Source organism: Cricetulus griseus (assembly GCF_003668045.3).
Source record: "Cricetulus griseus strain 17A/GY chromosome 1 unlocalized genomic scaffold, alternate assembly CriGri-PICRH-1.0 chr1_0, whole genome shotgun sequence".
NCBI classification, from domain to species: Eukaryota; Metazoa; Chordata; class Mammalia; order Rodentia; family Cricetidae; genus Cricetulus; species Cricetulus griseus.
Genome location: NW_023276806.1, coordinates 229214448 through 229241827, shown reverse-complemented (window position 1 = coordinate 229241827; position 27380 = coordinate 229214448). Strand labels below are relative to the sequence as shown.

The following is a 27380-nucleotide window of genomic DNA, read 5'->3' as shown; positions in this document are numbered from 1 at the left end:
GGTCTTGTCCCTTTATTTCTAGAAGTGAAGCCTTTAGGTTTAGTTTACCCCTTTCAGTAAGAAATGCTGATTCTAGATTTCCAAGCACATCATTGTATGGGGGATGTAAGGTAGAAGGGGCACCAGAGCCTTAAGACAAGGGCTGCTCACTGGGACAGAGTGGTGTATGGAAAATGGGAATTCCCTGAATGGTGGATGCAGAGATGTAAGGAGAGGTTACCGTGATGTCCGCTCCCCCAACACCACCACCACCAAAAAAAAAAAAAAAAAAAAAGGAAAATAATATAACCAGTTGAAATACCAAAGAATACAAAGTCAAACAAAATTCAAGTTTTATTTATCTGGAAAACGGAGTGAATTCATCATTGGTGTTTGAAGCCTGAGGCTGTGGGTTCTCCTTATCGAGGTGGGCTATGTTTGGCAGAGGTTCTGATGGTTTGAAATCTGGATGAATCAAAGGGGAAGAATTAGTTTCCCAAGACTGTGGCACCCCTAGTATTGATCAGGCTTGGCTACCTTGCTTTGCCACCCTCCAACGTCCTTTCTGTTGGGGGCTTCCTCATCTACCCCTGACACTGCTCACCTGCCTGATTTTCCAGCTGGGCTTCAGGTCGGTCACCCCAGAGCAGATGCTTGGGGTCATTGAGGAACCGCTGGCTGCGCTGGCATGTCAGGCAGGTCTGCACTGTCCAGCGAAGACCCTTTTGGCCTAGATCAAAAGTGAGGAAAAAAAGAAGAGGGTGACCAGGTTTCTGAGAAAAGCGTCTTATTTTTTTGGTTTGCAGTTTTCTTCTACTGTCAGCAGGAATTACATCCTGTCTGCATTTGAAATGCAAATTTGATGTGTGTATGGAAGGCCCTGCTCCAACATCAATTCCATGGAACTCTAAGATGAAGTACAAAGTCTTTTTTTTTTTTTTTTCTTTTTCCAGGCAGGGTTTCTCTGTGGCTTTGCAGGCTGTCAGGGAACTACCTCTTGTATACCAGGCTGGTCTCAAACTCACAAAGACCTGCCTGCTTCTGCCTCCAGAGTGATGGGACAAAGGCCTGTGCCACCAATGCCTGGTGAAGTTCAATGTCTTTAATGAGGTCTAGCTTCCATTTCCTGTCTCACATCTTTCTCCACCTGAACTATTGTTCATTTTATATAGCAAAGATTCTCTTATTAAAATTATTTTTAGGGTTGGAGAAATGGCTCAGAGGTTAAGAGCATTGGCTGCTCTTCCAAAGGTCCTGAGTTCAAATCCCAACAACCACATGGTGGCTCACAACCACATGTAATGAGATCTGGTGCCCTTTTGTGGTGAGCAGAAATACATACCAAGAATGCTGTATACATAATAAATGAATAAATCTTCAAGAAAAAATAATTTTATTCATACGTGTACACGATAGTGTGACATGCATGAGATTCATGTTGAGTATGTGCACAGGATCCTTCAAGTGGGTGTACAGCGTGGAGGACAGAGATCTAGTTTGGGTGTCTTGCTTTACTACAATTCTCCATTTCGTTGTGGGACAGGGTCTCTCACTGAATCTGGAGCTAGATGTTTCCAGTTAGATTGGCTGACCAGAGAGGCCCCAGAATCTGTACATTTTTATCTGGCTCCCACGGGTATTGGAGATACCAAGTCAAGCCCTCATACTTGCACATCCAGCACCTTGCACACTGAACCCGTTCCCAGCTCTTTGACAGCAAGTTTTCATGTGTGGGAATCCCAACCAATGTCTGACTCTGTTTATCATGACATCCATACTTCCCTGCCACTTCCCGGGTTGAAGGAACCCAGGACTCCACTTTCTTCCAACACAAGCCTTTAAAAACACTACTCTAGTAGCTGGGTGTGTTGTCTCACGCTTGTAATCTTAAAGCTAGGGATGCTGAGGCAGGAGATTTCAGGGAGTTGGAGGTCAATTTTGGGATACAGTGACACTTGTGTCAAAAAAAAAAAAAAATCACAACCCAAACCAAGGGGAGGTTATGTGATTTTGCTGGAGAGGTGGGTCTCACGATGCAACCCTGTCTGGCCTGGATTATGTAGATCAGGATGGCCTTGAACTCATGGAGACCACCTGCTTCTACCTTCCAAGAGCTTGGATTAAAGGCGAGAACCACTCAGCTGGTGGTACTTAATGCATCCTAGAGATTAAATAAGCACATAGGGTTAATTTTTTTTTTTTTTTCAGACTACAGGGTGTCAGGTAGTCCAGGCCGGTTTTAGGGACAAATCAGCCGCAGACCGGCTTCCCCTCCAGGAGGAAGGAGCTGCTGCCCACCACGGCGCCAGGGCGTCAGCACTCACGTCTCTGGCGCTGGGTGCAGGTGAGGCCGGGGATGAGGAGAGATGAGCAGCCGCGACAGAGCGTCCTCTTCACCGAGGGGTCCCTGGGGGAAGAGCAGAGGCCGTGGGCGCCGGCTCGCCCGGGTCCCGGCTCCGCCCGCCCGCTCGCCCTCTAGCCCGCGCCTTACTGCCGCAGGACCAGCCGCTTCGCGATGGTCTTCTCCGTGTGGCAGTAAAACCTCGCCAGGGCCTGGTTCTCCGGGTTCTGCGACAGGACGCAATGTGCAGCCTGGGGACAAGAACGGCAGCCCGGGTCATTCCGCGGCCGCAGCACCGGACCGCCCGCCCGCCCGCAGCGTTGTCTCACCTGGTACAAGAAGCTGAGTCTCTGGAAGGCCTCCCGGTCCTTCACTGGGCCCGCCATGAGTATCCGCCCCTCTCGGCGGATGCCCCGCCCCAGACCCGCGCAAGGCCTGCCGGGAACTGTAGTGTCAGGCACCACCCGCCCTGTGCATCCTTGCCTGATGGAGGCCCCAGTTTGGTATTCCTAATGTATTTATTAGGTAGGGCCCCGCGGGGCTAGTGGAGCAGGTAAAAATCTCAAAACAGGGAAATACTTCCAGGACGGACGTCTAGACTTGTCGTGTACGGAGAGGACTGTGTGCAGTATACACATCAGGCTAGACCCTCTTACTCTCCTGAAGCCAAAGACAGATGTCTGGAACATCCGTGGACTGATGTAACACACCAAAACAAGCAATGTGTAGCTTCGCGTTATATTTGTTATCCCAGCACTTGCCGCGAATTACATACAAAGTCAAAACGGGCCACCAGGCTGGACCCTGGCTCAAAACCAGAAAGAACTGGTACCTGTAAGGCTCAAAGTGGGAAAGGTCATTGTCATGAGGGAGGGATACGGAAACTGGACAAAACGTCCCTGAGGAAAGAGTTTGCCCTCAGGAGAAACAATTTTCTCCCACTTTCCCACTTATTAAAGAAGACGCTTGCTGTTACAGTACTGGCCACATGGCAGTTTCTATGGCACAGAAACCTGCCAACACTATGGCCTCTCTCTTGCTAACCATTACTAACTATTCCCTCTTAATGGCTGAGCACACCCAAGGTCAGAAGCAGAGGGATTGGAGCTGAATCCAAAGTTGAGGACTTCAGGGGACATCTCTTCCTGTCACCAGGCTCCTGCCAGGATATCCAGGTGGAGAACCAGGCTTCAGGCTCAGAGTAAGGAGATTAGCTGAAATTTACCCTGGGGGTGGTGTTTTGTGAGGGCCTACCGAGTCAGATGAGGAGTGTGGTGGAATGTAGATTCCTAGACCTATCCAAACCTCCATTAAGGACAGAGGGTGAGACCCAAGAACATGTATTTTTCATAGCCAGTGAGTCTCACATAAGGCCACTGCCAAATCACCACACAACTCAGATCACATCAGTGGATCCTTTGTTCCATATTTTGACCAACCAAATTATCTTGCCACAAAGAACCACAGTCAAGGCACAAAGGTAAGAAGAGAGTGGACAATGTCCTGTTGAGGTGGGAGAACGGAAATGCCCTCGATGCAGTTTCTCGTCTCAGTCTTGTACCCAAGCAGCAGGTAATCCAGGTTGTTTGGTTTGGCATGCATCTCATCACCTTTTGTGACAACATATGTACCCTATGGGTTGTTTATTTTGGCCTAACTTAAAATGATTTACATTCTCTGAAAAGGGGAATGTCAAAGGATGGTAATAGAGGCGAATGAAGCTGTCTCTCTGGGCCTTTTGCTACAAAAACTACCCTCTTCTACCCTGTTCTCACGGGGCGAGAAAAACTCCATGACCTTTCTTCCTTTCTCGCTTAAACACCTAAGCCAGGGGTCATGGCAGACAACTTGGGAATAACTACTTTTAACATCTTTAAGGCCAGGGCTTTGGACACACCATTCTCTTTCCTCCAATAGCTGACTCTTCCCCAAGTTCCCTTGGGAAAACTGTGGAAGGGCAGATGCCTGTGTCCTGTAGGATCACTTCCATCTCACCTCCAGAGGGGAGAAAGGTGGGCCTACTTCTTGGAGACACCCAACTGCAGGGTCAGGGAGAAACTGGGTTCTCCTTTCTGCCTCCCTTATCCTTCTCCACAAACTCCAACCTCTGGCTAATCCTATGGGTAATGGTAACATTACCCTAGGAAGGGAAAACCAAAGAGATCCCCCTCTTCTTCAATTCCTTTCTAGAGGGTCCCGTTATCCTCTTCCCTGATCCTACTCCTGAACTGAATGCCCAATCTCTGCCCTCAGAAAAGCCTCTCAATTCTACAATCATAACAGCAGCAGCCACTCATCTTTCCAACACAGAGGTACACAAATCCCTATGTGCTCCCTCAAGGACAAGGCTACCCTTGAGTCACAGAAGCCTCTTAAAGGTTTCTGTCTCCTGCACTTTAAGCAAGTTAAGACTCTTTCATGTCGACTTTCTATTTCTAGAGAGGCCTTTTCTTTACAATCAGTCATTGTGCAGTAGGAAACCTGCTGGACTTCAGAGATTACAATCCCCTGGGGCTCACTCTCCCACTACAGTTAAGTAGGGACACTCATCTGTGCTGTCAGGCAGCCCAGTCCTGTCTCTACTCGTTCACACAATGCATCCCAGAGACCAGGTGGTTTCTCAAGATGGCTGAGGACTGGAACCACGTTGACACCAAGCTATCCCAGCAGGTCACAGTAAGGAAGACCTGTTGTCACTCTTCACCCTGCCTCACCCCAATTAGGCTCCATGTCTTGTCACTCCCAATCTGTTGGGGGCCTGATAGTAAGTGGTGCAGCATTCTTCCGGCCAGCCCGGATCCCTGGGTAGAAGAGGGGCCAAAGTTTTTCAGTAAAAGTGTCAGTGAAGGTATAGATATGTGAGCGGTCCGTGACGTTGTAAAAAGACAATGTGCCGGCCTCATAGTCTAGGAATATGCCCACCCTCTTAGGTTTCACCTTGATGTGCAAAGGCGTGAAAGGTGTGGTGGTGGCTGCATACTTGTCCCCATTCCACAGCCGTACTCTCCAGTAGCCAGTCTCAGGGAGTGGAGTCAATTCGCCCTTTCTGCTCACAGAGTCCCGGCATACTCCCACTGCCCAGTGGGTCTTGTCTCCCACCTCCACCTCCCAGTAGTGTCGACCTGAGGTGAAGCCTTCAGTAGCCAAGACACAAGGGTAGAAAGTGAAACGCTGTGGTGTGTCAGGGAGGTCTCTGCGTCTTGTCTCCACAAACTTGACACTCTTCCGATCCTCTGACAGGACAAGGTTAGGATGAGCCGTCTCAGGGTCCAGGGTCACATCCGCTGGCGGGAGAAGCCAGAGTGGGGAGCTAGATGAGGATGGGAATAGCTAAACACCCCTGCCTTGCTTTCCTAGCCTGCCTGTACAAAGCTTGGCCCATAAAAGGTCCCCAGAACACTGTAGGTTGGTTAAGTTTCTCAAATCATGCTGACTCTTGTTGTATTGAAAAAAAGAGAAAAAAATGAAAGTCACTGTCTGAAGGAGGGAGGGAGGGCCAGAAAGAAGGCTCCAGATCAAGTGAACTGCAAGTGTGTGCTGGGGACAGGGTGAGCATGGTCTTGAATCCTGTAACAGTCCTGCTCTGTGACTGCTTTTCTCTACATAAATGTTAATGATGTTTCCTTTGGTCACTCCCTTTGATTGATGCGTCAGGAACCCTTTAAAGTTTCTAGGTCCCTAGAGAGCAGATGACACCTAAGCGTTCTTACCTCAAGTCTATGATTTAAGGTGGGGCAGGGGGGGACTGGCATTAGAAAGAGGAAGAGGAAACCAACTCCAGGGCTCTGAACCTTCCACTCCTCTGCATGCCCTATGCCTGTTTCCTTTGGGGAACAACTCACCAATTAGCTGTTTGAGGATTTTCCTGAGGGCAAAGTACTGCCGGGGGAAATTACTGAAGTTCTTTTCCAGCTCTATAGATACTGTTGTCACCTCCATGGTCTTCACCTTGTCACATCTGGGAGGGATGGGAGATAAAGAAAGCAAGGACAGGGTCAGGGAGAGCCCCAGCCGAATGATCATGTGAGTGGTGTGGTGTGTTTTCTGGAGAAAAGCGGGACAAGGCCTCTCCCACAGTCTTTCTCCTTGAGGACAGCAGCCTCCTTTTTTTATTATCCCTGGAGAGCTACGAGGTGCTCTTGACAGGCCTGTCTCTTGAGAGTGAGCCTCAGAACTTCAATGGAATATTCCAACATCTCATGCAAAGGGACAGCCACCTCTCCACTGCTCGTACTCCTGTGCTCCCAACCCTTCCACCATCTTGTTTGCACACAGCCCCACCCACAGGCTTGGCAGAATCTGGCTCCTCATTATCACTGCTCTGACCAGAGGTGACCTGATGTCAAAAGGGAGGTGAAGTGTCATCACTCCTAATGGGTTTATCCTTCTTCACATCTCACTAAGACACTGTATGGATTTCCCTTTGTTACTTCCTCCAAGTCACTACTAACCCGTAGCTTCCAAACCAAGACCTAACTCAGACAGTCACTTACTTTTCCAGGGTACTTTTCACATCCTAGAGGAAAAGAGAAAACAAAGTAAGATTGGTCCTAGAATTCATGGGTCATGAAGGCAAACAGGTTCTCCCTCCTCCCCAACAGTGCTAGGTCTTTAAACTAGGCACCAGGCAAACTGAGGGCCCAGTGCAAGGGGCTTGCTTCAGAGGGACCTGAGTGTGTGTCTGTCTCTCATGGAATGCCCAATTCCAACTGCTGGTCATAACAAAGCTTGATAGTTAATAGCACTTCCAAATCATTTCCTGTACTTGTGCTTCTCTTCCTCAAAGACACTGGAGGCTCCCTGTAGGGGACAGAGGTTGTGTCTGCTCTTTTGTCCCCCAGATTCCAACCACACACCTCAGCATCACTGAGAAGCAGTGCAGACAATTCCAGACTGGTGGCACAGGATGCTTCCCACTGTGTTCTGGACATCCCTGCCTAGCACTGATAAACACCAGTTTATATCAACTCTGATTTAAGACTATTTGGGATCCAGATGACAAATACAACAAATCTCATCCCTGCAGAATTTCAAGTTTAATGCAGTAAGCAGAGCACACACAAATGAAAGCCAAAGGGATAAATACCATGGAACATATAATACACATGAGTGTGCATTGATACTTCAATTGAGGTAGTGGTCTTATCTGAAATGAGAAATATGCTTGCTACAGCCTTGTCATCATCACGTACCTGAAGATGGACTGTATCAAACGTTTCAGAGGTAGCAATGTACTACTTTACTACTTAAACATTCTGAGTATCCTTTAAGTTATGCTTCTATTTCCCCTGCTTTAGTACTAGGTAAATTAAGTTCTAGGACTGGAAAGTAAGGGTAACTGTATTTACAAATATGGGAACACACAGGGTATCACTAAGTAGAAAGGACTTTTGTCTTCTGGAAAGGATTATCTTGGGGGTACAAATTACATACATTAAAGAAGATTTGTTTTATGTGTATGAGGAGCTGCAGTTACAGAGTGTTGTAAGCTGCCATGTGGTGCTGAGAACTAAACCTGTGTCCCCTCTAAGAGAAGCAAGTGCTCTTAACCACTGAGCCATCTCACTGGCTCCAAGCATATAATTTCCCGAAAATACATGAGGATATAAATAAATTTTGGAAGGGGTGGTGAAAATCTGATGTGCCCAACTCTAGACAAAGGTCCTCTGCACACATATGAAGAGAAATCTGGGCTTAGGGGAATAGAGTAAGAGAGGGGGCACCCCATGCTGACAGGATGGACTGCACAAAGCTAGACTGCATCTGACCCAAGGAACTATACAGGAGCAAGGTTCGAACCTTAAGCATCTCGAAGCCTGACTGTAAGCACTTGTCCTCCACCTCAGTAACTAAGTAGGTCAGGTCCCAGCGCCTCTCCCCAAGGTGAGCAGCATTTTTTCGAAGCCTCTGTAGAATGTCCTGCTCTTCTTTTTCCAGTCTGGAAAGGAGAGTCTGCTGTTCCTCATCCAGCCTCCTGTGGAGCTCTTCAAACTCCTTTAGGATTTGCTGTCTGTGGCTCTCCACTAGTCTCTGAGAACAAGGGAGGATGCTGTCAGGACCAGGAGGCCTGAAGGAGCCTCTCCCAGACTCACCAGGCTCAGTACAGACTTCCTTGTCACATGGAAGACCTCAGCAGTGTTCATGTTTCTCTCCCTGTGAGGCAAGTAGTCACCTGCACTCCCCCAAAGGGAGTTGATAGTGTAAATCAGTAGAAAGATTTAAGATAATCAATACCTCATTTTTTAAACCTAAATTAACCTTTTATATTTTAATAAAAAACATTCAAGATTCAAGTACTCAATGATGTGATGATATCCACTATTAGGGATATCAGAGATATTTTTGCTATTTTCTACTCTGATATTTGGCTTATACAGTCTGTTAAAATGCAAATACTAGAAAGCCAAAGATTTCCATCACTAATAACCATGACACATTATTCTGATAAAACCAGAGAACAGATAAGCTACTACAATCAGGATCAGTTTAATGAGTTGATGTAAAGTATATATTTAGACTTCATGGCTGAACTTGTTTTGCTTGCTGTTTCTATTTTTTTGTTTTCCATATAGGGTCTTGTAATATATAGCACAAGCTAGCTTTGAACTTGGAATCCTCCTTGAAAGGTTCAGGCATTATGCTGGCCTGCCCATGTTACCTGGTGGAAGAGGCAGTACCCTGGTCTGCTCTGGGTTCCATGGGAACTAAGTCTGCATGAAGGTGCAGAGGACCCCTTTAATAGACAGATCCCTGGGCTGGAGAGATGGCTCAGAGGTTAAGAACACTGACTGTTCTTCCAGAGGTCCTGAGTTCAATTCCCAGCAACCACATGGTGGCTCACAACCATCCGTTATGAGATATGGTGCCCTCTTCTGGTGTGCAATGAGATATACATGGAAGCAGAATGTTGTATACATAATAAATAAATAAAATCTTTAAAAAAAAAAAGACAGATCCCTGCCCATATATGCTCTCTCTACACTTCTCTCTATATACTCTATACTCTCCTCTGTGCTTCTGCTTCTCTTCTCTCTCTCCCTGGCGAACAGCCATGGCCGGTAGCCCTTAACCCTGTTTCTCTTCTCCTTTAGTCTCCCTACTCTGCTGGACCTGTAATATACTGGTTAATATGTCTAATATGTCTCTTAGTCTTATGTCTCATCTGCCTTTTTTCTTATTTATTTTTAACTTAAACAAAAGAATAACACTTCTAACTTGTGGGCATGCACCCTCTAAACATGTTAAACATTTTAAGTCATTTCTGATGGGTTGAGAACTCCTGGGAAGAAGCTGTGTCTGTGAAGGCTAACTCATTAGATAGTGATGTGGAGGCAGGTTGGATGGACAGTTGCAGGCCTGAAGCCTACTTACATTTTGTCTTGGGCTATCTTTAGCCTTCTAATTAGCCTTTCTCATGCCTACTTCTGTGCTGGACTTAACATCCTGTGATTAAGAGATAAAACATGTATTAATTTAATAAATCTCTAATTTTTGCCAACCAAAGACTAAGTGTGACCAGACAGCATCTGAGGCCTATAGCTGAGATTACTCCACTTTGCTGTATACATTTCAGGTTTCCACCAATGTTCCTTAAAAGTGCCTTGCTCTATTCTTTTTTTATTGTGTTCTATAAAACTTCATGAAACCATTTCTAAGTTGAAGCATGTAAGTTGGGTTAAACTAAATCTGTGTTTCAAGGCCTTGGTCTCTCATATTTGCCTTCAGAATAAATTCTTATCCCCTGTGATGGGTGGTGAGAGTTGTTTTTTGTGTTGACAGAGAATAGGTATTTACCATTCCAGGATCATATTCCAGATATTGTTTAGTAAATTAGTTGCTTAAAATTTGCACTCTGCCTGTGCCTGAGAGCCTTCATCCAGTAGCTGTTGGAAGCAGAGGCAGACACCCACAGCTAAGCACTGAACCCTACTCCTGGAATCCAGTTGTGGAGAGGGAGAAGGGATGAGCAAATGACCCAAGACAGTGCTGGAGAAACCCACAGAAAGAGTTGACCTGACCTACTGAGAGCATGGAGATCCTAGTCATAAACCTGGGGAAACAAGCCGGCTGTTGGTGGCACACGCCTTTAATCCCAGCACTGGAAGGCAAAGGCAGGCAGATCTCTGTGAGTTCAAGGCCAGCCTGGTCTCCAGGTGAGTACCAGGATAGCTCCAAAAGCTACTCAGAGAAATCCTGTCTCGAAAAAACAAAAAACAAAAACAAAAACCTGGAGAAACAGCATTGGACTGATCCAAGCCCTCTGTATGTGGGTGCCAGCTAGGAGTCCAAGACAATCTATGGGACCTCTAAGAGATGAACCAGAGTTTATCCCTATTACACAAATGGACTTTGGGAGCCCATTCCCTATGGAGGGATACTATTGCAGCCCAGATACAGCAAGGAGGGCCTGGGCCCTCCCCCAAATGACATGACAGACTTTGAAGGTTCCAGTGTAGGAGTTGGTGGATGAGTTGGGGGGGGGCTGTTAGCATGGGAGGATGGTAGGGTGAGAGAATGGGAATATGGATATGTAAATATGAGTAGTAATTAAAGAATTAAATAATCAAATAAAAAGTGAGTACAGGCAGATGCAGCCAGTGTGCTGTCAGTCTAATCCCCCCCCCCCACCAAAAAATCTGAAACATGCTCTTGATAGCAGCACATACTTTAACTTCTGTAAACATCCTTGAAGTTGGAGAGCACAGGACTCCGACAGCAGTCACCCCATTCTCTGAGGGTCATCAGCACACCCTCCTCCCTCTGTGCCTTCCTGTAAGTGACCATCCCCAGGGAAGGGGTCTAAGGACCTTGTGACTGACAGGGAGGCACCACTCAAAAGACAAGGAGAGATGGGACTCTGAAACAAGAGGGCAGGGACAGAGAGTCAGTGCCAGGCTGAAGAATGGCTGGGATTAAACAAGAGCCATGAGCCTCACAAGCTTGGCAGTCCTGATCTGAAGCTACTTCTACTGCCACAGACAACAGATGGGCTTTCATTACAGGGCTCCTTGCTGCTTTCTCAGGCAGGCAGTGGAACAGGATGCATTCTCACCTTTGTCCTGAACATGGATTTGCAATGGGGTGGTTTTAGAAGCAGGTGTGCTTGATTGTACTTATGAGATTTTCTTTTAGGGGCCTGAGACTTGCCTTGGTGGTTAAGAATGCTTGCTTCTCCCTGGGAGTTGGTGGCACAGGCCTTTAATCCCAGTACTCCTGAGGCAGAGGCAGAGGCAGGTTTATCTCTGTGAGTTCAAGGCCAGTCTGGTCTACAGAGGGAGTGCCAGGACAGCCTCCAAAGCCACAGAGAAAACCTGTCTCTGTCTAGAAAAACCAAAAAGAAAAAAGAAAAAAAGAAAAGTATGCCTACTTCTCTTCCAGGGGACTTGAGCTTGGTTCCCAGTACACACACTGGGTAGATGGAAAATGCCTGTAACTCTAGATCCTGGGGATCTGATTTGTTCTCTTCTGGTCTCTGAGAGTGTGTACATGGGCAGGCATGCACACATACATATATACACACATACATATACACAAAAACCAAAAAAAGAGAACACTGTATTTTGATTTTCTAAGACTTCACCACCAAGTTGCTTGGGAGTCTGATGACATCCCCCTCAGGTTGAGCTCACATTTGTTTCACCTGATAATGTCACACACCGGTGCAAGCCTATGACCATGCTACAGTGGCTTTTCACGTATCAGACTGTATTAGAAAGTACTTCTAGGGCTGGAGAGATGTCACAGAGGTTAAGAGCACTGACTGCTCTTACAGAGGTCCTGAGTTCGGTTCCCAGCAACCAATGGTGGCTCACAACCATCCCTTATGAGATTTGGTGCCCTCTTCTGGTGTGCAGATATACATGGAAGCAGAACGTTGCATACATGATAAATAAATTTTTTAAAAAAAGCACTTTTAGCTGGGAGAGGTCTGCATGCCTTTAATTTCCATATTCAGGAGGCAGAGGTAGACAGGGCTTTAAGAGTTCAAGGCCAATCTGGCCTAAATAGATTTCCAGGCCAGCCAAAAATACATAGTGAAGCTCTATCCCAAAATAACAACAAAGCAAAACAAAAAATCCCATCACTTTATGATGTTATTGGATAGGACAGTCTCTTTAAAATTATGTAGGTAGGTTATCTTTTTTTGAGGTAGGGTTTCTCTGTGGCCTTTTGTAGGAACTCACAGAGATCAGCCTGCCTTTGCCTCCCGAGAGCTGGGTCAAAGGCGTGAGCCACTACCGCCTGTCTTGTTGGTAGGTTTATCTTATCTGAATTTCCCAGGCTGGCCTGTGCAGGCTCTGAACTTGTGATGTGAACTTGTAATATTTCTTCTCCAGCCTCCTCTGTGATTACAGGTGTGCACAACCACACCCTCTTCATAAGCTTGTATTTTTTGACTGCTGCGTTGGTAAACAGATGCCATTCCCTCAATCCTTACACAATTTTTAATTAAAAACAAACAAACAAACAAACAAACAAACAGGGTTTTACTGTTTAGTCTTGGATGTTCTCACTTGCAACCCGCTCCTGTCCTAGTATCCTGAGTGTGGGGATTATATGTATATTTTGCTTCTTCAAACTTTAATAATTTAAAAAATTTAATTTACTTTTATTTCATGTGCATCGGTGTTTTGCCTTCATGTAGGGCTGTGTGAGGATGTAGGATCCTCTGGAATTGGAGTTAGATAATTTTCATCTGCCATGTGGGTGCTGGGAATTGAACCTGGGACCTGTAGAAGAGCAGCCAGTGCTCCTAGACACTGGGACATCTCTCCATGCCCCTACAAACTGTTTAAAGGAGTTATTGAGTCCAATTTTGGAGGTTGAGGTGATAGGGAAGCAAAGGGGCAAAAAGTTGGGGTAGGACAAATTTAAATCACAGAGGGAATGTTTTGAATTGCAGTTTAAATACACCTGAAATAAAAATTTATAATTAAAGACAACAGTTACACTTCGGTTCAAATATTACCATGGCTTCAGGAGAAATGCCTTGCATAGGCTCATGCATTTGAGCACTCGGTCCCTCTTAGGAGCTTTGCAGAGGTTAAAGAACCTTTTGGAGGTGGAGCTTTGCTGCAGGAAGTACGTCACAGGGACAGGCTTTGAGAGTTTACTGATTTACCCTTCTTCCTGTTTGCTCCACTTCCTGTGCTTGTATCAAAATCTGATTTGGCAGGGCGGTAGTGATACTCGCCTTTCATCTCACTACTCAGGAGGCAGAGGCAGGCAGCTCTCTGTGAGTTCGAGGCCAGCCGGATCTAAAGAGAGAGGGCCAGGATAGGCTCCAAAGCCACAGAGAAACCCTGCATCAGAAAAACAAAACAAAACAAAACAAAAAAACAAAACAAAACAAAAAAAACTGATGTGGCAGCTTCCTGTTCCTGCTGCTATATACACTGCCTTCCTGACATTGCAGACTTTCCTTCTGGAACTGCAAGCTAAAATAAAACTTTTAATCCTAAAGTTACTCTGGGTCAAGGCATTTTACAAAGACCTGCACTCCACAGGTGAAGGCTGAATGAGCCAACATTGCCTTATGTTACTTAAGGATTCAGTTCTAAGTCAAATGTTACGGTGCACGCCTTTATTCCCAGCACCTGGGAGACAAATGCAGGTGGACCTTTTTGAGTTTGAAGCCAACTATGTCTACATAATGAGTTCCAGGCCAGCCAAGGCTATATAGTAAGACTCTGTCAAAGAAACAAACAAACTGGTTCTGTTGGGCTGGAAGGTTTAAGAGCACTAGCTGTTTGTTCTTCTAAGGACCTGAGCTCAATTCCTACCTGCAACCAGCCATTGGTAACTCAAGTTCTGGGGGATCTGACACCCTCTTTTGGCCTCTTTTGGGCATCAGGCAGGCAGGTGGTGCAAAGACACACATAAGCAAAACACCCATACACATAAAATAAAACAGAATAATTAAAAACAAACAAACAAAAAGGTCACTACATAGCTCTGGGAGCTCTGTCTCAGCCCCTCCCTCTTTCCCTGTGACCTTTCCAAATTCTCTTTCCCCATGCAGCATTCACCCCCCCCCACCCCCACCCCCCACAGACATAAGATTTCCCTGTAGCTTTCAAGCCCGTCCTGGCACTGGCCCGGTACACCCAGGCTGGCCTTTTGTAGGAACTGACAGAGATCTGCCTGCCTCTGCCTCCTGAGTGCGCCACCACCGCTGCCCCATGTCTGTTTCCTTAAAAAGTATTTACTATTGTGTGTGTAGTGTGCGTATACACACAGTGAGTGTGTGAGCATGGGGGCCACAGTGCATGGATGGAACTCAGATGTCTACTCTGAAGATTCATTTTTACATTTCTACCTTCATGTGGGCTTCAAGTCTTGATGCTGGGACAGCAAACATTTGTATGCACTGAGCCGTCTCGTCAACACCTTCATTTCTTCTATCCTCCTCCTCAGTACTTAGGTGATAAAGCTAATGAAATATCACTTCTAGAGAACAGCAGTTTCCAGTTAAATGTGGATCAAGTAAAGTGCTGTTGATTGGCTCATAGGCAAATATCCAGCCAAGCAGTGAAGGCAACAGATTGCCTGCTCTACCTTGAGCTCCCCTGGTTTCTTTTCTTCAGAGGCTTTGCAGCAGCTGATCTCCTCCAGCTTCTGCTCCAGGGGCTCCAGGCACTTCTGCAGTTTCTCCTGAGGGTTGGGAGAAAGTAGGAGAGGAGACATTTGGAGTTAGAGGATACTCAAGAGCTTAGCCCATTTATCATCTCTTTTGTTTTCAGTCATGTGAATGTGCAAATGTCTGTCTGAGTGTATGTGCGTACCTGTATGCTGGTGCCCACGGAGGCCTGCAGAGTGCATCAATCAATCAGATCCCCTGAGACTGAAGTTATAGGCATCAGTGAACTGTCAGCCTGGTACATGCTCTTAACTGCTAAGTCATCCCTATACTCATTAACTATTCTTCCCTTGAAGCACTTGGGATCAAATGCAGGGCCTCAAGCAGGCTGGCAAATGCTCTACCTCTAAGGCACATTCCCCACTCCTAAATCATTTAATTTCTATCCTCTCATCACTTCATGATCTAACCCTCTTCCTTGCCTACAACTGGACCTTTCATAGATGTCTTTTTCCCTGCCTTGTCTGTGGCACACCTGACTCTCCTCCCTGAATCCAGTAGGCTAGCTGTCATCACTTGTTTCCTTTCCCACTCTATTTTCTTATGGACAACTGCCCATCACACCACTCCTAGTTATGTTTGTTTTGTTTTGTTTATTCTGGTGGTGCTGAGACTCCATGCAGGGTGAGTGCACTAAGAACACAGTCTGTTACCAGGTCACACCTTCCATCAGCTAGAAGTTACCTTTTATATCTCTGTCTGTCTGTCTGTCTGTCTGTCTGTCTATCCTATCACTGTAAAGTTTCCATCAGCCAGGTCACACCCTCTCTTAGCTAGAAGTTACCCCTTGCACCTCGATATCTTTATTTTTTCATGGTGAGGTCTCTCTAGCAGCCTGGCCTGATTTCAAACATGTGGCATGGATGACCTTCAACTCTCCATCCTCCTGCCTCTACCCTCTGAATATTGGGATTATAAATGTATATCACCATGCCTGTCTTGATATCCTTGTTAAATTAGTGCTTCCATTCAGAGCTAACCATTTATAAATAAAATAAAACTGGACTATAAATTACCTGACATATTTTTCAAGAAGTTGTTAATTAAGTAGAATGAGTGGAAACTTGACTGTTAGCATCTCCCAAACTATTTTTCAGACCCTTTTGCTGTTCACTCATTCATTTAAAATCTGACAGATTCCAGAACCATACCCAACAGAACTCTGAAGACTTAATTTTATTGCAGTAGGTCAGACAAATCTGTGGGCACTCCCCAGTGCTCCTGTTGAGGGGGAGGGACTAGATGTCCTGAATACCCATGTACATAGTTCTGAGGGGAATGGAGAGGAACAGAGATAGCCTTGCCTCAAGAGCTTAAATCCCTCTAACTCAGAGAGTATGTATGCTCTTTCCTGCACAGGCCTCTTGAGTCTGGACACCCACCTACCTTGCACTCCTTTGTAACATCATCCAGTTGCAGGATGGTGTGGGCTTGCTGGGTATGATATATTGCACATGTCGGACAGACAGCCTCCTGGTCTTCGTAGCAGAGGAGGCTCATTGCCTCCTGGTGTTCAAAACAAAGGTTTTCTTCTCTGATCTTCTGCGTGAAGCCTTGGAGTTGCTTGGCGATTTCCACCATACTTCCCAGTTGTCTATTAGGCCGGAGATTCTGGTATTGGGATGTCTTTTGGCAGACCGGGCAAGGGAAGTCCTGCTCTAGGTCCTCCCAACAGCAGGTGATGCAGGCTTTGCAGAAGTTATGCCCGCATCCAAGGATCATCGGCTCCTTTAGATAATCCAGGCATAGGGAACAGTTTGCCTCCACTTGCAGTTTCTCCAAGGCAGCAGCCATGGAGGCTCCATGAGCTTCATCCTCTAACTTACTTATCTCTGCCATTATTTAACTTAGAGATGGGGAGAGAGAAAAAAATATTAGTTGGAGGGTTACATTTCTTCTTGCACTCCTATCCTGACATTAGCTCCCATAAAGCCCCATCTTGGTATCTTCCCACCTCTTCCAATAGACTCACCTGTTGCTCTGTTTACAGCATTTGCGACTTGTAGCCAATATACACTTGCCTTTTCTGATTCAGCAAACAAAAGCAGTCCCTAGTTACCTTTTTGGTTTTTTGAGACAGGGTTTCTCTGTGGCTTGGAGGCTGTCCAGGAACTTGTTCTGTAGACCAGGCTGGTCTGGAACTCTCAGAAATCTGCCTCCCTCTGCCTCTGTGTTGGGATAAAAGGCGTGGCCCACCACTGCCCCTCCCCTAGTTATCTTTTTCACATCTGTTGTCATTACAAACAGAAGCATCCTTTAACTCTAACTCTAATAGATGAAAAAAGAGCCTGATGTTGTGGCACAAACCCAATAGTCCAGTATTTCTGAGGTCAAGGCAAAACTTGAAGGCCAACCAGGGCTACACAGTGAGTTCCCGGCCAGGTGAGAGTATTCAGATCTTTAAAGGTAGGGAAGGAAGCCTAGAAAGTGAGCTTTGTCACATAAGCCAAAGTACTCTATCTGGGTGTGGTAGCTCACTGTGAGGCAGGAGGATCAGATCAATACAAGCATGAGGCTAGCCTCGTCTGTTAAGTAAGATCTTGTTTGAAAACACTATTTTAAAATAAGATATTTCTCAAGGTGTTTTGTTTTTGTCTGTTTGCTCTTTTTTTTTTTTTTTTTCTTTCTTTTTCAATGCAGCTTTGGCTGGCAGTACTGGAACTCTTAATTTGGGTTTTTTGTTTGTTTGTTTGTTTTTTAAAGGAACTTCATACCTCTACATAAAATAATATTAAAAAAAATAAATCCTGTTCCTTACTGGGCTGTGGTGGCACATGCCTTTGGTTCCAGCACTCTGGGAAGCAGAGGCAAGCAGATCCCTTGAGTTCAAGGCTAGCCTGGTCTCTGGTCTACAAAGCTACACAGAGAAACTCTGTCTCAGAAAAACCAAAAACCAAAAAAAGAAAAAAAGACCTACTTCTTATAGTGTAACACATAGAAGTTTTAGGATTTTTTTTTTTAAACTAGAGTTTAACCTTGATTGTCTGCTACTCCCTTTTTCAAAGGGTAACACACTGAATGAGTTACACTACAGCAACAAATCCATCCAGGGAAATGTTAAATTGTTGTGCCCAGATTGCCGAACCCCAAAAGAACCTTCCAACAAGAAGACAACTCCCCGAAGTAAAGACAAAAGTTTGTTTATTGACTGGGGGATACCAGCTGCAGCAAGGACCCCATTGTTTTAAGAACAAATGGAGTACCCACTTTCAACTGAGGGCTGTTTTTATAAGGGAAAATTGTAGGGCTGGCAGCCTCAAGATTACAAAACTTCCCTGGTTACACAGGATGGGACAATGAATGTATGCTTAGCAGGATGCTGCAGAGGAAATGAATTTGTTAATTATCTCCTGAGCTGAGGGCTTCTATAATTGATAACTGCTGATCCTCTTTGGACTAGAGGAATGTCTACACAGCTCAAGGGTATGATATCTGGTCTAAGACCTTGAGTCAGGTGGACCTTTGTTTTACCTTGTCTGTTGGGCTGCCTTTTGGGAACTCAGAGAAGTTTAAGAGGTTTTCTATTTGGGCTTTGGAATCCAGGTTTTAGACTTTTATTAATGTTTCCCTTTCAAAATCATTCCTCCTTTCCCTGGACTAGCCAAAAGGAAGAATGCTCCCTCCTAGATGTGTCTCTCAGGCATCCTTTTTCTATCAGTTTGCCGCTGGAATGGCTGCCAAGCAACACATACATTTCAACTCTAGGAGAACATGATTGAGCAGAGGGTGATACCTTTTTAAAGAGAGCTGGCAAGTTCTCCCCCCCCCCCAGACTACTGTGGAATGCTCCTGGCTGTCCTGGAGCTTCATATGCAGACCAGGCTGACCTTGAACTCACAGAGAGCAGCCTGCCTCTGCCACCCCCTTTGCTGGGATTAAAGGTGTGTCCCACTACACCCTTTGAATCTAGAATTTCAAGATGGATACAGATAAATAATTCCTTGGGCATTCAGTGGATTGACCAGGAATTAAAAGAAGGAAATTTGGGCTGGAGAAAATGGCTCAGTGGTTCCAAACATTGGCTGTCCTTCCAGAGGACCAGGGTTCAATTCTCACCACCCACAGTGGTGAGTTCACAACTGGCAGTTCACAACTGTCTGTTATTCCAATTCCAAAGGATCTGATAATCCTTATACAGACATGCATGCAAGCAAAACACCAATCAATGCTCATAAAATAAAAATAAATTGGTTTGGAGACATGGCTTAGTGGTTAAGAGCACTGGCTGCTCTTCCAGAAGTCCTGAGTTCAATTGCCAGCAACCACATGGTGGCTCACAACCATCTATAATGAGATCCAGTGTGCTCTCCTGGCCTTCAGGCAGAATACTGTACACACAATACATACATCTTTAAAAAAAAAAAAAGGAAAATTTCCAGGTATGGCGGCACATGCTTGGAATGAAAAACCCCTGGAGGCCCAGGACCGAAGCAACCCCAATCACTAGGCTGAGACGATGCTTGATGCAAACAGCAAGTTTCTTTTGCAGTTGTTTAAGGAGCTTACCCCATGTTAGCTAGGGCCTTCCATCCATCCACCATGGCGAATGGCTGGGGAAAAATTCAGAGAAGCCACAGGATAGAGATCTTATAGGGCAGCATAAGGGGATTGTCCAGGGGTTCTCACAGGCTCAGGATTGGTGCGCCTCCAGGCTTGGAGGACTTGCCCTGTATTGATTGGTCAACTCGTTGTTACGGCCCTTGGGTACTCCCAGGGTGATTATTATGCTCTGCATGTCATTGCTGTGCACTTGTCCATAAAGCACACCCAGAGCGGTAAAGCATGGCACTACCAGCTAACTTCTGATTGGTTCCTTGCCACGAGGCAGGCATCTGACCACCTAGTGACCAAGGCAAGGTCAGGCAAGCAGGTATTAGGCTGTTATGGCTGCAAATGGGGAGCAGGTCCCTTCAGGAGCATCAGGTGTCCAGGTATGTGGACCTTGTCCACATTTAAGTATGACCACCTTGTCACCTGAAAAGTGGCAAAGAATTAAAGCCCTATTAGAAACAGCCTTACATTTGGAAATACACCAGAAAGACACACAGAAGGCTGGTCCCCACATCTTTAAGTGGTCAACACTTAACTTCTCTGGTCCCACAACCCCTACTTCCCTTCTGCCCCAGAAAGCAACCGAAACAAAGGAAGGAAACCTGGTAGTCATACACACTGACAGAAAAGTGGTCGGGCAGAAATTACTATTTCTGTACACTGGTAACACAAACTGATGAGTTTTAATTGGTGCTGGATTCTGGCCTGTATGAATCCCATGCTACAGAGGCCATGTATTCCGGACTGGTATCTTCAGAGCTGCCATTGGAACCAGCTGAACAGCCCCAAGTCGGACCAAGAGTGGGGCAGTGTGGATCAGGAAAGTCCTAGCTACCCAATAGCATTAATGAATAGACAGAGAAATATTGTCATTTCAGGAGGGCTCCAGTCAGTACTGGAGACCATGGCTTTTTTTTTTTTAGCATCCTCTTAAATAGCTTTCCAAAAGTGGGGTTGCTGGAAGAAGACATCTATTATCATGTATAGAGCTGATATCAAATATTTCCTTTAATCCTCAAGATAGTCCTTGAAGCCAAGTACTCAAGCCTTCTGGCATCAGGCACTAGCCTTCAAGATAGGTGTAGCCCACCCAGTGCCTAGTCTATTGTTATACAAACTAGGAGACATTCTCCACATTAGCCAAGCTGTCAGGGAGGTAACCAGCAGACATCAAAAAGACAATGGGAGGGTGGAGCTCCTGGAATGGAGCTTGACACCTGTATCAGAAATATCATATTCATATTCAGACCCTGAGGTTGGCAATTTACCTCTCTAGAACGTAGGGAAGGAATTCAGACCCAGATTAAGTTCACTTGGATGACTTCTTTCTCTACTCATTAGAATCCAATTTTGAACAGTGACTCTGCCCCCTACCCAGTCTTAGAGAGGTCAGACAGCATCCTCATCTCAATAATAGAATTACACACACACTCCAGAGGGAGTGAAGTTCCCTGTCTACTGCTAGGTTTTAAAGACAAAAGTTACAGGATTACATCAGTAGGTATGGGTTATTTTCTGATTGATTGACTTTTGTTCCAAGAGAGAAACAGGGCTCCCAGAGTCAGTGAAGAAGGGAGAGAATTTGGAACTGCTGGTGGTGATAGAGAGAGAGGGCAGTCAGAATATGGCTTTGTGCTCCTCCAGCTTGGTCCTTCCTCTTTCCCCATTGCACTAACTTCAGAGGCATCCTTGTTTGGTCTTTTTTTTTTTTTTTTCTTTTTTATTACTGTTTTGTACCACCTTGGGAGCCTCTCTGGAGCACTAGCCACAACTCCATCCCACCCGGTCTCCATCTTTTCCTAATGGCCATATCAGAGACATGAGGACCAGAGTGAGGGCGCACACACACGCGCGTGTGCATTCTCTCTCTCTCTCTCTCTCTCTCTCTCTCTCTCTCACTCACCCTCTGTCTCTGTCTCTCTCTCTCTGACACACTGTGGTCAGCAGGGAGGGACACATGTGTAAGTGAGGGACAGAGAGGTGTAAGGAGAAGGTAGGATGCCTACTGCTGCCATTCGGCAGACCAGACCCATGGTGGGAGGCGACTGCCTCAGTTTCACCCGGGGGAGACTGAAAGCATAAACTAAACCCAAAGGCTTCACATCTAGAAATGAAGGGACCAGACCCTCACTCAGCCCCTGCTTTAGCAGCCATGACAGGCTACACAAAAGACACATAGGCCTCTTATACAAGGAAATTCCAGATCCTCTGGCCTCCCCGAGCCTAGGGCCAAAACTGAGCACAAAGAAACTCCAGAATCTGCCTATCCTCCTGGATACTTGGTTCCTGGGAACTGTTTGGCCATAAAAGAAACTGCAAGGAAGACCAAAACCGCCCCTGTATTCTCCAGGATATAGTTCTGAAAACTATTGGTATCTATGAACAACAGTCCACCTGCAAGTAACAATACAAAACCATAGAAACCACATATTATTCCCTCTTAGCACTGACCAACGAGAATAATTGGAATGAAGGGACCAGCTCCTCATTTTGGCAGCAATAACAGCCTAACATGTGTTTGCTTGACCTTGCCTTGGTCATAGGAGGCCAGATGACTGCCTTGTGGCAAGGAAACAATCATAAGTTAGCTGTTAGTGCTATACTTTATGGCTCTGGGTGTGCTTTATGGACAAGTACACAGCAATGACGTGCAGAGCATAGCAATCACCCTGGGAAGGCCTACAGGCCATAACGAGTTGACCAATCAACACAGGGCAAGTCCTCCAAGCCTGGAGACACACCAAACCGGAGCCTGTGTGTACCCCTAGACACTCCCCTTATGCTGCCCTATAAGATCTCTATCCTGTGGCTTCTCTGAATCTTTCCCCAGCCATTCGCCATGGTGGATGGATGGAAGGCCCTAGCTAACATGGGGTTAGCTCATTAAACAACTGCAATAAAGCTTCTTGCTGTTTGCATCAAGTTTTCGACTCCTCCTGGTGATTGGGGTCATAGAGGTCCTGGGCAGATATCCTGGGGGCCTGAGCCTCCAGGTGTCTTTCAGGTATACAGGTATTTCATGCCAAAATATGACTTTGAGAAAATCTGAATGTCAAGCATTCAGAAACTAATATGTACCTATTGATGTAACCCTGTAACTTTTGTCTTTAAAACTTAGCAGTAGACATCGTAATTCACTCCCTTTGGAGGTTGCTGCATCAGCTAGCCAGACATGGTCGCCATCATGGTTGGATGAATAAAACCTTGCGTGTACACAGAAACCATCAGTCATCTTCCTGATGGTTTCTGGGAATCTTTGCAACTTTGGCACAAGAGAGAGAGACCAAGAGGCATCAAACAGGACAGGTATAGCAAATGTCCTGTGGTCCAATTCGGGCAGGCAAAGGAAGTTGTGGTTTCGAGACAACTGGGCAGCTGATGTGCTTGCCTGGCGTGAGGAGCCGGCTGGTAGTGGGGGCAAGCATACAGTAGATTGTTACAATCATGATCCCGGGAAACGGACAAACACAATGTTCATTGTCCTTGTCCTGGTCTTGTCTCTTCCTCAAGGAATCTGGCCTTGGAGATATGCCTTGCTTTGGCCAATGTGACATTAAGTTACTAAGTGTTCTGGAGCAGTTAGGGAATTAACTCCTTCAAATTTCCAAATAGAGCATTGTTGCGTATGGCACATTATAAACAGATTTTTAAAAGATGCATCAGTAGGTAAGTGTGACACAGAGTTAAAGGCAAATGGGAAGAAAACTTCACTCCTAGGATAGTGAATTTTGTGTCTATACTTCTGGGGGTAACATGATAAGTCTGCAGCCAGCATAGAAGATAACACAGAAGACATCTAAATTGACTTGTGGGGCACAGGTAAACAGACCTGCCATGTTTAGCACCTTTTACATTGGTAGTTCAGGCCCCAACCCTTTTCCTTTTGACTTTATAGAAGACAACTCTGAGATGAGGAAAGGGTCAAGATTCAGTATGCCCAGAGGACATGAACAGTGTCTGCCTCTCCATCTCAACAGTCAGGACCACCTCAATATGGAATCGGTTAAGAAGGTACATGAGTGGGGTTAGAGAGATGGCTCAGAGGTTAAGAGCACTGGCTGCTCTTCCAGAGGTCCTGAGTTCAATTCCCACCAAAACAAGGTGGCTCACAACCATCTGTAATGAGATCTGGAGCCCTCTTCTGGCATGCAGGCATACATGCAGACAGAACACTGTATGCATAATAAATCTTTAATTAAAAAAAAAAAAGGTACATGAGCTTGTAAGTGTTGTGCTGAAGTCACAAGAATGCCCAAAGAGACCAGGGAGACAGAACCCCGATGCAAATGCATGAGGTTTATTTATTGTTCTATTCTACCTTAGGAGGGATGCAGTCTAGAAAACTAAAGGAGCCTCCAGAGTAAAGTTCACTGTCTATTGCTAGATTATAAAGATAAAGTTACAGGATTACATCAGTAGGTACGGGCTGGATTCTGATCAGTTGACATTTGGGAACAAATAGGAGAATTTCTTAAAGTCATATTTTGGCATGAAATACCTGTGTACCAATTATTTTCCTTGGTCAGTGCTGAGAGGGAATATTCTGTGGTTTCTATGGCTTTGTCTTGTTTCTTGCAGGTGGACTATTGTTCATAGATATCAATAGTTTTCAGAACAGAATCCTGGAGTTTCTTATGTGGCCAACAGTTCCCAGGAACCAAGTATCAAGGAGGCTGGGGTGAGGTGTGGGGTCTGGAGTGTTTGTGTTCAGTCTTGGCACTAGGGTGAGGGAGGCCAGAGGATCTGGAGTTTCCTTGTGTCAGAGTCCTATAGGTCTTATGTGTAGCCTGTCATGGCTGCTAAAGCAGGGGCTCAGTGAGGGTCTTGTCCCTTTATTTCTAGAAGTGAAGCCTTTAGGTTTACTTTACCCCTTTCAGTAAGAAATGCTGATTCTAGATTTAAAGCACATCATTGTATGGGGGATGTAAGGTAGAAAGGGCACCAGACCCTTAAGACAAGGGCTGCTCACTGGGACAGAGTGGTGTATGGAAAATGGGAATTCCCTGAATGGTGGATGCAGAGATGTAAGGAGAGGTTACCGTGATGTCCGCTCCCCCAACACCACCACCAAAAAAAAAAAAAAAAAAAAAAAAAAAAAAGGAAAATAATATAACCAGTTGAAATACCAAAGAATACAAAGTCAAACAAAATTCAACTTTCATTTATCTGGAAAATGGAGTGAATTCATCACTGGTGTTTGAAGCCTGAGGCTGTGGGTTCTCCTTAGGGAGGTGGGCTATGTTTGGCAGAGGTTCTGATGGTTTGAAATCTGGATGAATCAAAGGGGAAGAATTAGTTTCCCAAGACTGTGGCACCCCTAGTATTGATCAGGCTTGGCTACCTTGCTTTGCCACCCTCCAACGTCCTTTCTGTTGGGGGCTTCCTCATCTACCCCTGACACTGCTCACCTGCCTGATTTTCCAGCTGGGCTTCAGGTCGGTCACCCCAGAGCAGATGCTTGGGGTCATTGAGGAACCGCTGGCTGCGCTGGCATGTCAGGCAGGTCTGCACTGTCCAGCGAAGACCCTTTTGGCCTAGATCAAAAGTGAGGAAAAAAAGAAGAGGGTGACCAGGTTTCTGAGAAAAGAGTCTTGTTTTTTTGGTTTGCAGTTTTCTTCTACTGTCAGCAGGAATTACATCCTGTCTGCATTTGAAATGCAAATTTGATGTGTGTATGGAAGGCCCTGCTCCAACATCAATTCCATGGAACTCTAAGATGAAGTACAAAGTCTTTTTTTTTTTTTTTTCTTTTTCCAGGCAGGGTTTCTCTGTGGCTTTGCAGGCTGTCAGGGAACTACCTCTTGTATACCAGGCTGGTCTCAAACTCACAAAGACCTGCCTGCTTCTGCCTCCAGAGTGATGGGACAAAGGCCTGTGCCACCAATGCCTGGTGAAGTTCAATGTCTTTAATGAGGTCTAGCTTCCATTTCCTGTCTCACATCTTTCTCCACCTGAACTATTGTTCATTTTATATAGCAAAGATTCTCTTATTAAAATTATTTTTAGGGTTGGAGAAATGGCTCAGAGGTTAAGAGCATTGGCTGCTCTTCCAAAGGTCCTGAGTTCAAATCCCAACAACCACATGGTGGCTCACAACCACATGTAATGAGATCTGGTGCCCTTTTGTGGTGAGCAGAAATACATACCAAGAATGCTGTATACATAATAAATGAATAAATCTTCAAGAAAAAATAATTTTATTCATACGTGTACACGATAGTGTGACATGCATGAGATTCATGTTGAGTATGTGCACAGGATCCTTCAAGTGGGTGTACAGCGTGGAGGACAGAGATCTAGTTTGGGTGTCTTGCTTTACTACAATTCTCCATTTCGTTGTGGGACAGGGTCTCTCACTGAACCTGGAGCTAGATGTTTCCAGTTAGATTGGCTGACCAGAGAGGCCCCAGAATCTGTACATTTTTATCTGGCTCCCACGGGTATTGGAGATACCAAGTCAAGCCCTCATACTTGCACATCCAGCACCTTGCACACTGAACCCGTTCCCAGCTCTTTGACAGCAAGTTTTCATGTGTGGGAATCCCAACCAATGTCTGACTCTGTTTATCATGACATCCATACTTCCCTGCCACTTCCCGGGTTGAAGGAACCCAGGACTCCACTTTCTTCCAACACAAGCCTTTAAAAACACTACTCTAGTAGCTGGGTGTGTTGTCTCAAGCTTGTAATCCTAAAGCTAGGGATGCTGAGGCAGGAGATTTCAGGGAGTTGGAGGTCAATTTTGGGATACAGTGACACTTGTGTCAAAAAAAAAAAAAAATCACAACCCAAACCAAGGGGAGGTTATGTGATTTTGCTGGAGAGGTGGGTCTCACGATGCAACCCTGTCTGGCCTGGATTATGTAGATCAGGATGGCCTTGAACTCATGGAGACCACCTGCTTCTACCTTTCAAGAGCTTGGATTAAAGGCGAGAACCACTCAGCTGGTGGTACTTAATGCATCCTAGAGATTAAATAAGCACATAGGGTTAATTTTTTTTTTTTTTTTTCAGACTACAGGGTGTCAGGTAGTCCAGGCCGGTTTTAGGGACAAATCAGCCACAGACCGGCTTCCCCTCCAGGAGGAAGGAGCTGCTGCCCACCACGGCGCCAGGGCGTCAGCACTCACGTCTCTGGCGCTGGGTGCAGGTGAGGCCGGGGATGAGGAGAGATGAGCAGCCGCGACAGAGCGTCCTCTTCACCGAGGGGTCCCTGGGGGAAGAGCAGAGGCCGTGGGCGCCGGCTCGCCCGGGTCCCGGCTCCGCCCGCCCGCTCGCCCTCTAGCCCGCGCCTTACTGCCGCAGGACCAGCGTCTTCTCCGTGTGGCAGTAAAACCTCGCCAGGGCCTGGTTCTCCGGGTTCTGCGACAGGACGCAATGTGCAGCCTGGGGACAAGAACGGCAGCCCGGGTCATTCCGCGGCCGCAGCACCGGACCGCCCGCCCGCCCGCAGCGTTGTCTCACCTGGTACAAGAAGCTGAGTCTCTGGAAGGCCTCCCGGTCCTTCACTGGGCCCGCCATGAGTATCCGCCCCTCTCGGCGGATGCCCCGCCCCAGACCCGCGCAAGGCCTGCCGGGAACTGTAGTGTCAGGCACCACCCGCCCTGTGCATCCTTGCCTGATGGAGGCCCCAGTTTGGTATTCCTAATGTATTTATTAGGTAGGGCCCCGCGGGGCTAGTGGAGCAGGTAAAAATCTCAAAACAGGGAAATACTTCCAGGACGGACGTCTAGACTTGTCGTGTACGGAGAGGACTGTGTGCAGTATACACATCAGGCTAGACCCTCTTACTCTCCTGAAGCCAAAGACAGATGTCTGGAACATCCGTGGACTGATGTAACACACCAAAACAAGCAATGTGTAGCTTCG

General features: G+C 46.1%; 3 protein-coding genes across 4 annotated transcripts; all 3 read right to left on the bottom strand.

Annotated features, from left to right (window-relative positions):
• Positions 1-308: 308 nt before the first annotated feature.
• On the bottom strand, positions 309-2810 carry LOC100763630 (ribonuclease P protein subunit p21). Its single transcript, XM_027388649.2, has 5 exons — positions 2650-2810; positions 2471-2571; positions 2304-2386; positions 584-709; positions 309-444 (listed from the first exon to the last, which is right to left on the bottom strand). The coding sequence occupies exons 1-5, from the start codon at positions 2704-2706 to the stop codon at positions 338-340; spliced, it is 474 nt and encodes a 157-aa protein (XP_027244450.1). The 5' UTR covers positions 2707-2810; the 3' UTR covers positions 309-337.
• Positions 2811-3721: 911 nt separating this feature from the next.
• Positions 3722-25045, bottom strand: LOC100761611 (E3 ubiquitin-protein ligase TRIM39). Of its 2 annotated transcripts, none has more exons than XM_027388599.1 (7): positions 24920-25045; positions 16347-16806; positions 14879-14974; positions 8120-8350; positions 6814-6836; positions 6163-6278; positions 3722-5604 (listed from the first exon to the last, which is right to left on the bottom strand). In XM_027388599.1, exons 2-7 carry the CDS (start codon positions 16797-16799, stop codon positions 5057-5059), a joined length of 1467 nt encoding a protein of 488 aa, XP_027244400.1. In that variant the 5' UTR covers positions 16800-16806; positions 24920-25045; the 3' UTR covers positions 3722-5056. The 2 variants fall into 2 exon arrangements, with proteins under 2 accessions (XP_027244400.1, XP_027244401.1); XM_027388600.2 differs by having other exon boundaries at positions 5496-5630.
• LOC113832459 (ribonuclease P protein subunit p21-like) lies at positions 24652-27136 on the bottom strand. Its single transcript, XM_027388650.2, has 5 exons — positions 26976-27136; positions 26809-26897; positions 26642-26724; positions 24920-25045; positions 24652-24780 (listed from the first exon to the last, which is right to left on the bottom strand). The coding sequence occupies exons 1-5, from the start codon at positions 27030-27032 to the stop codon at positions 24674-24676; spliced, it is 462 nt and encodes a 153-aa protein (XP_027244451.1). The 5' UTR covers positions 27033-27136; the 3' UTR covers positions 24652-24673.
• Positions 27137-27380: the final 244 nt, after the last annotated feature.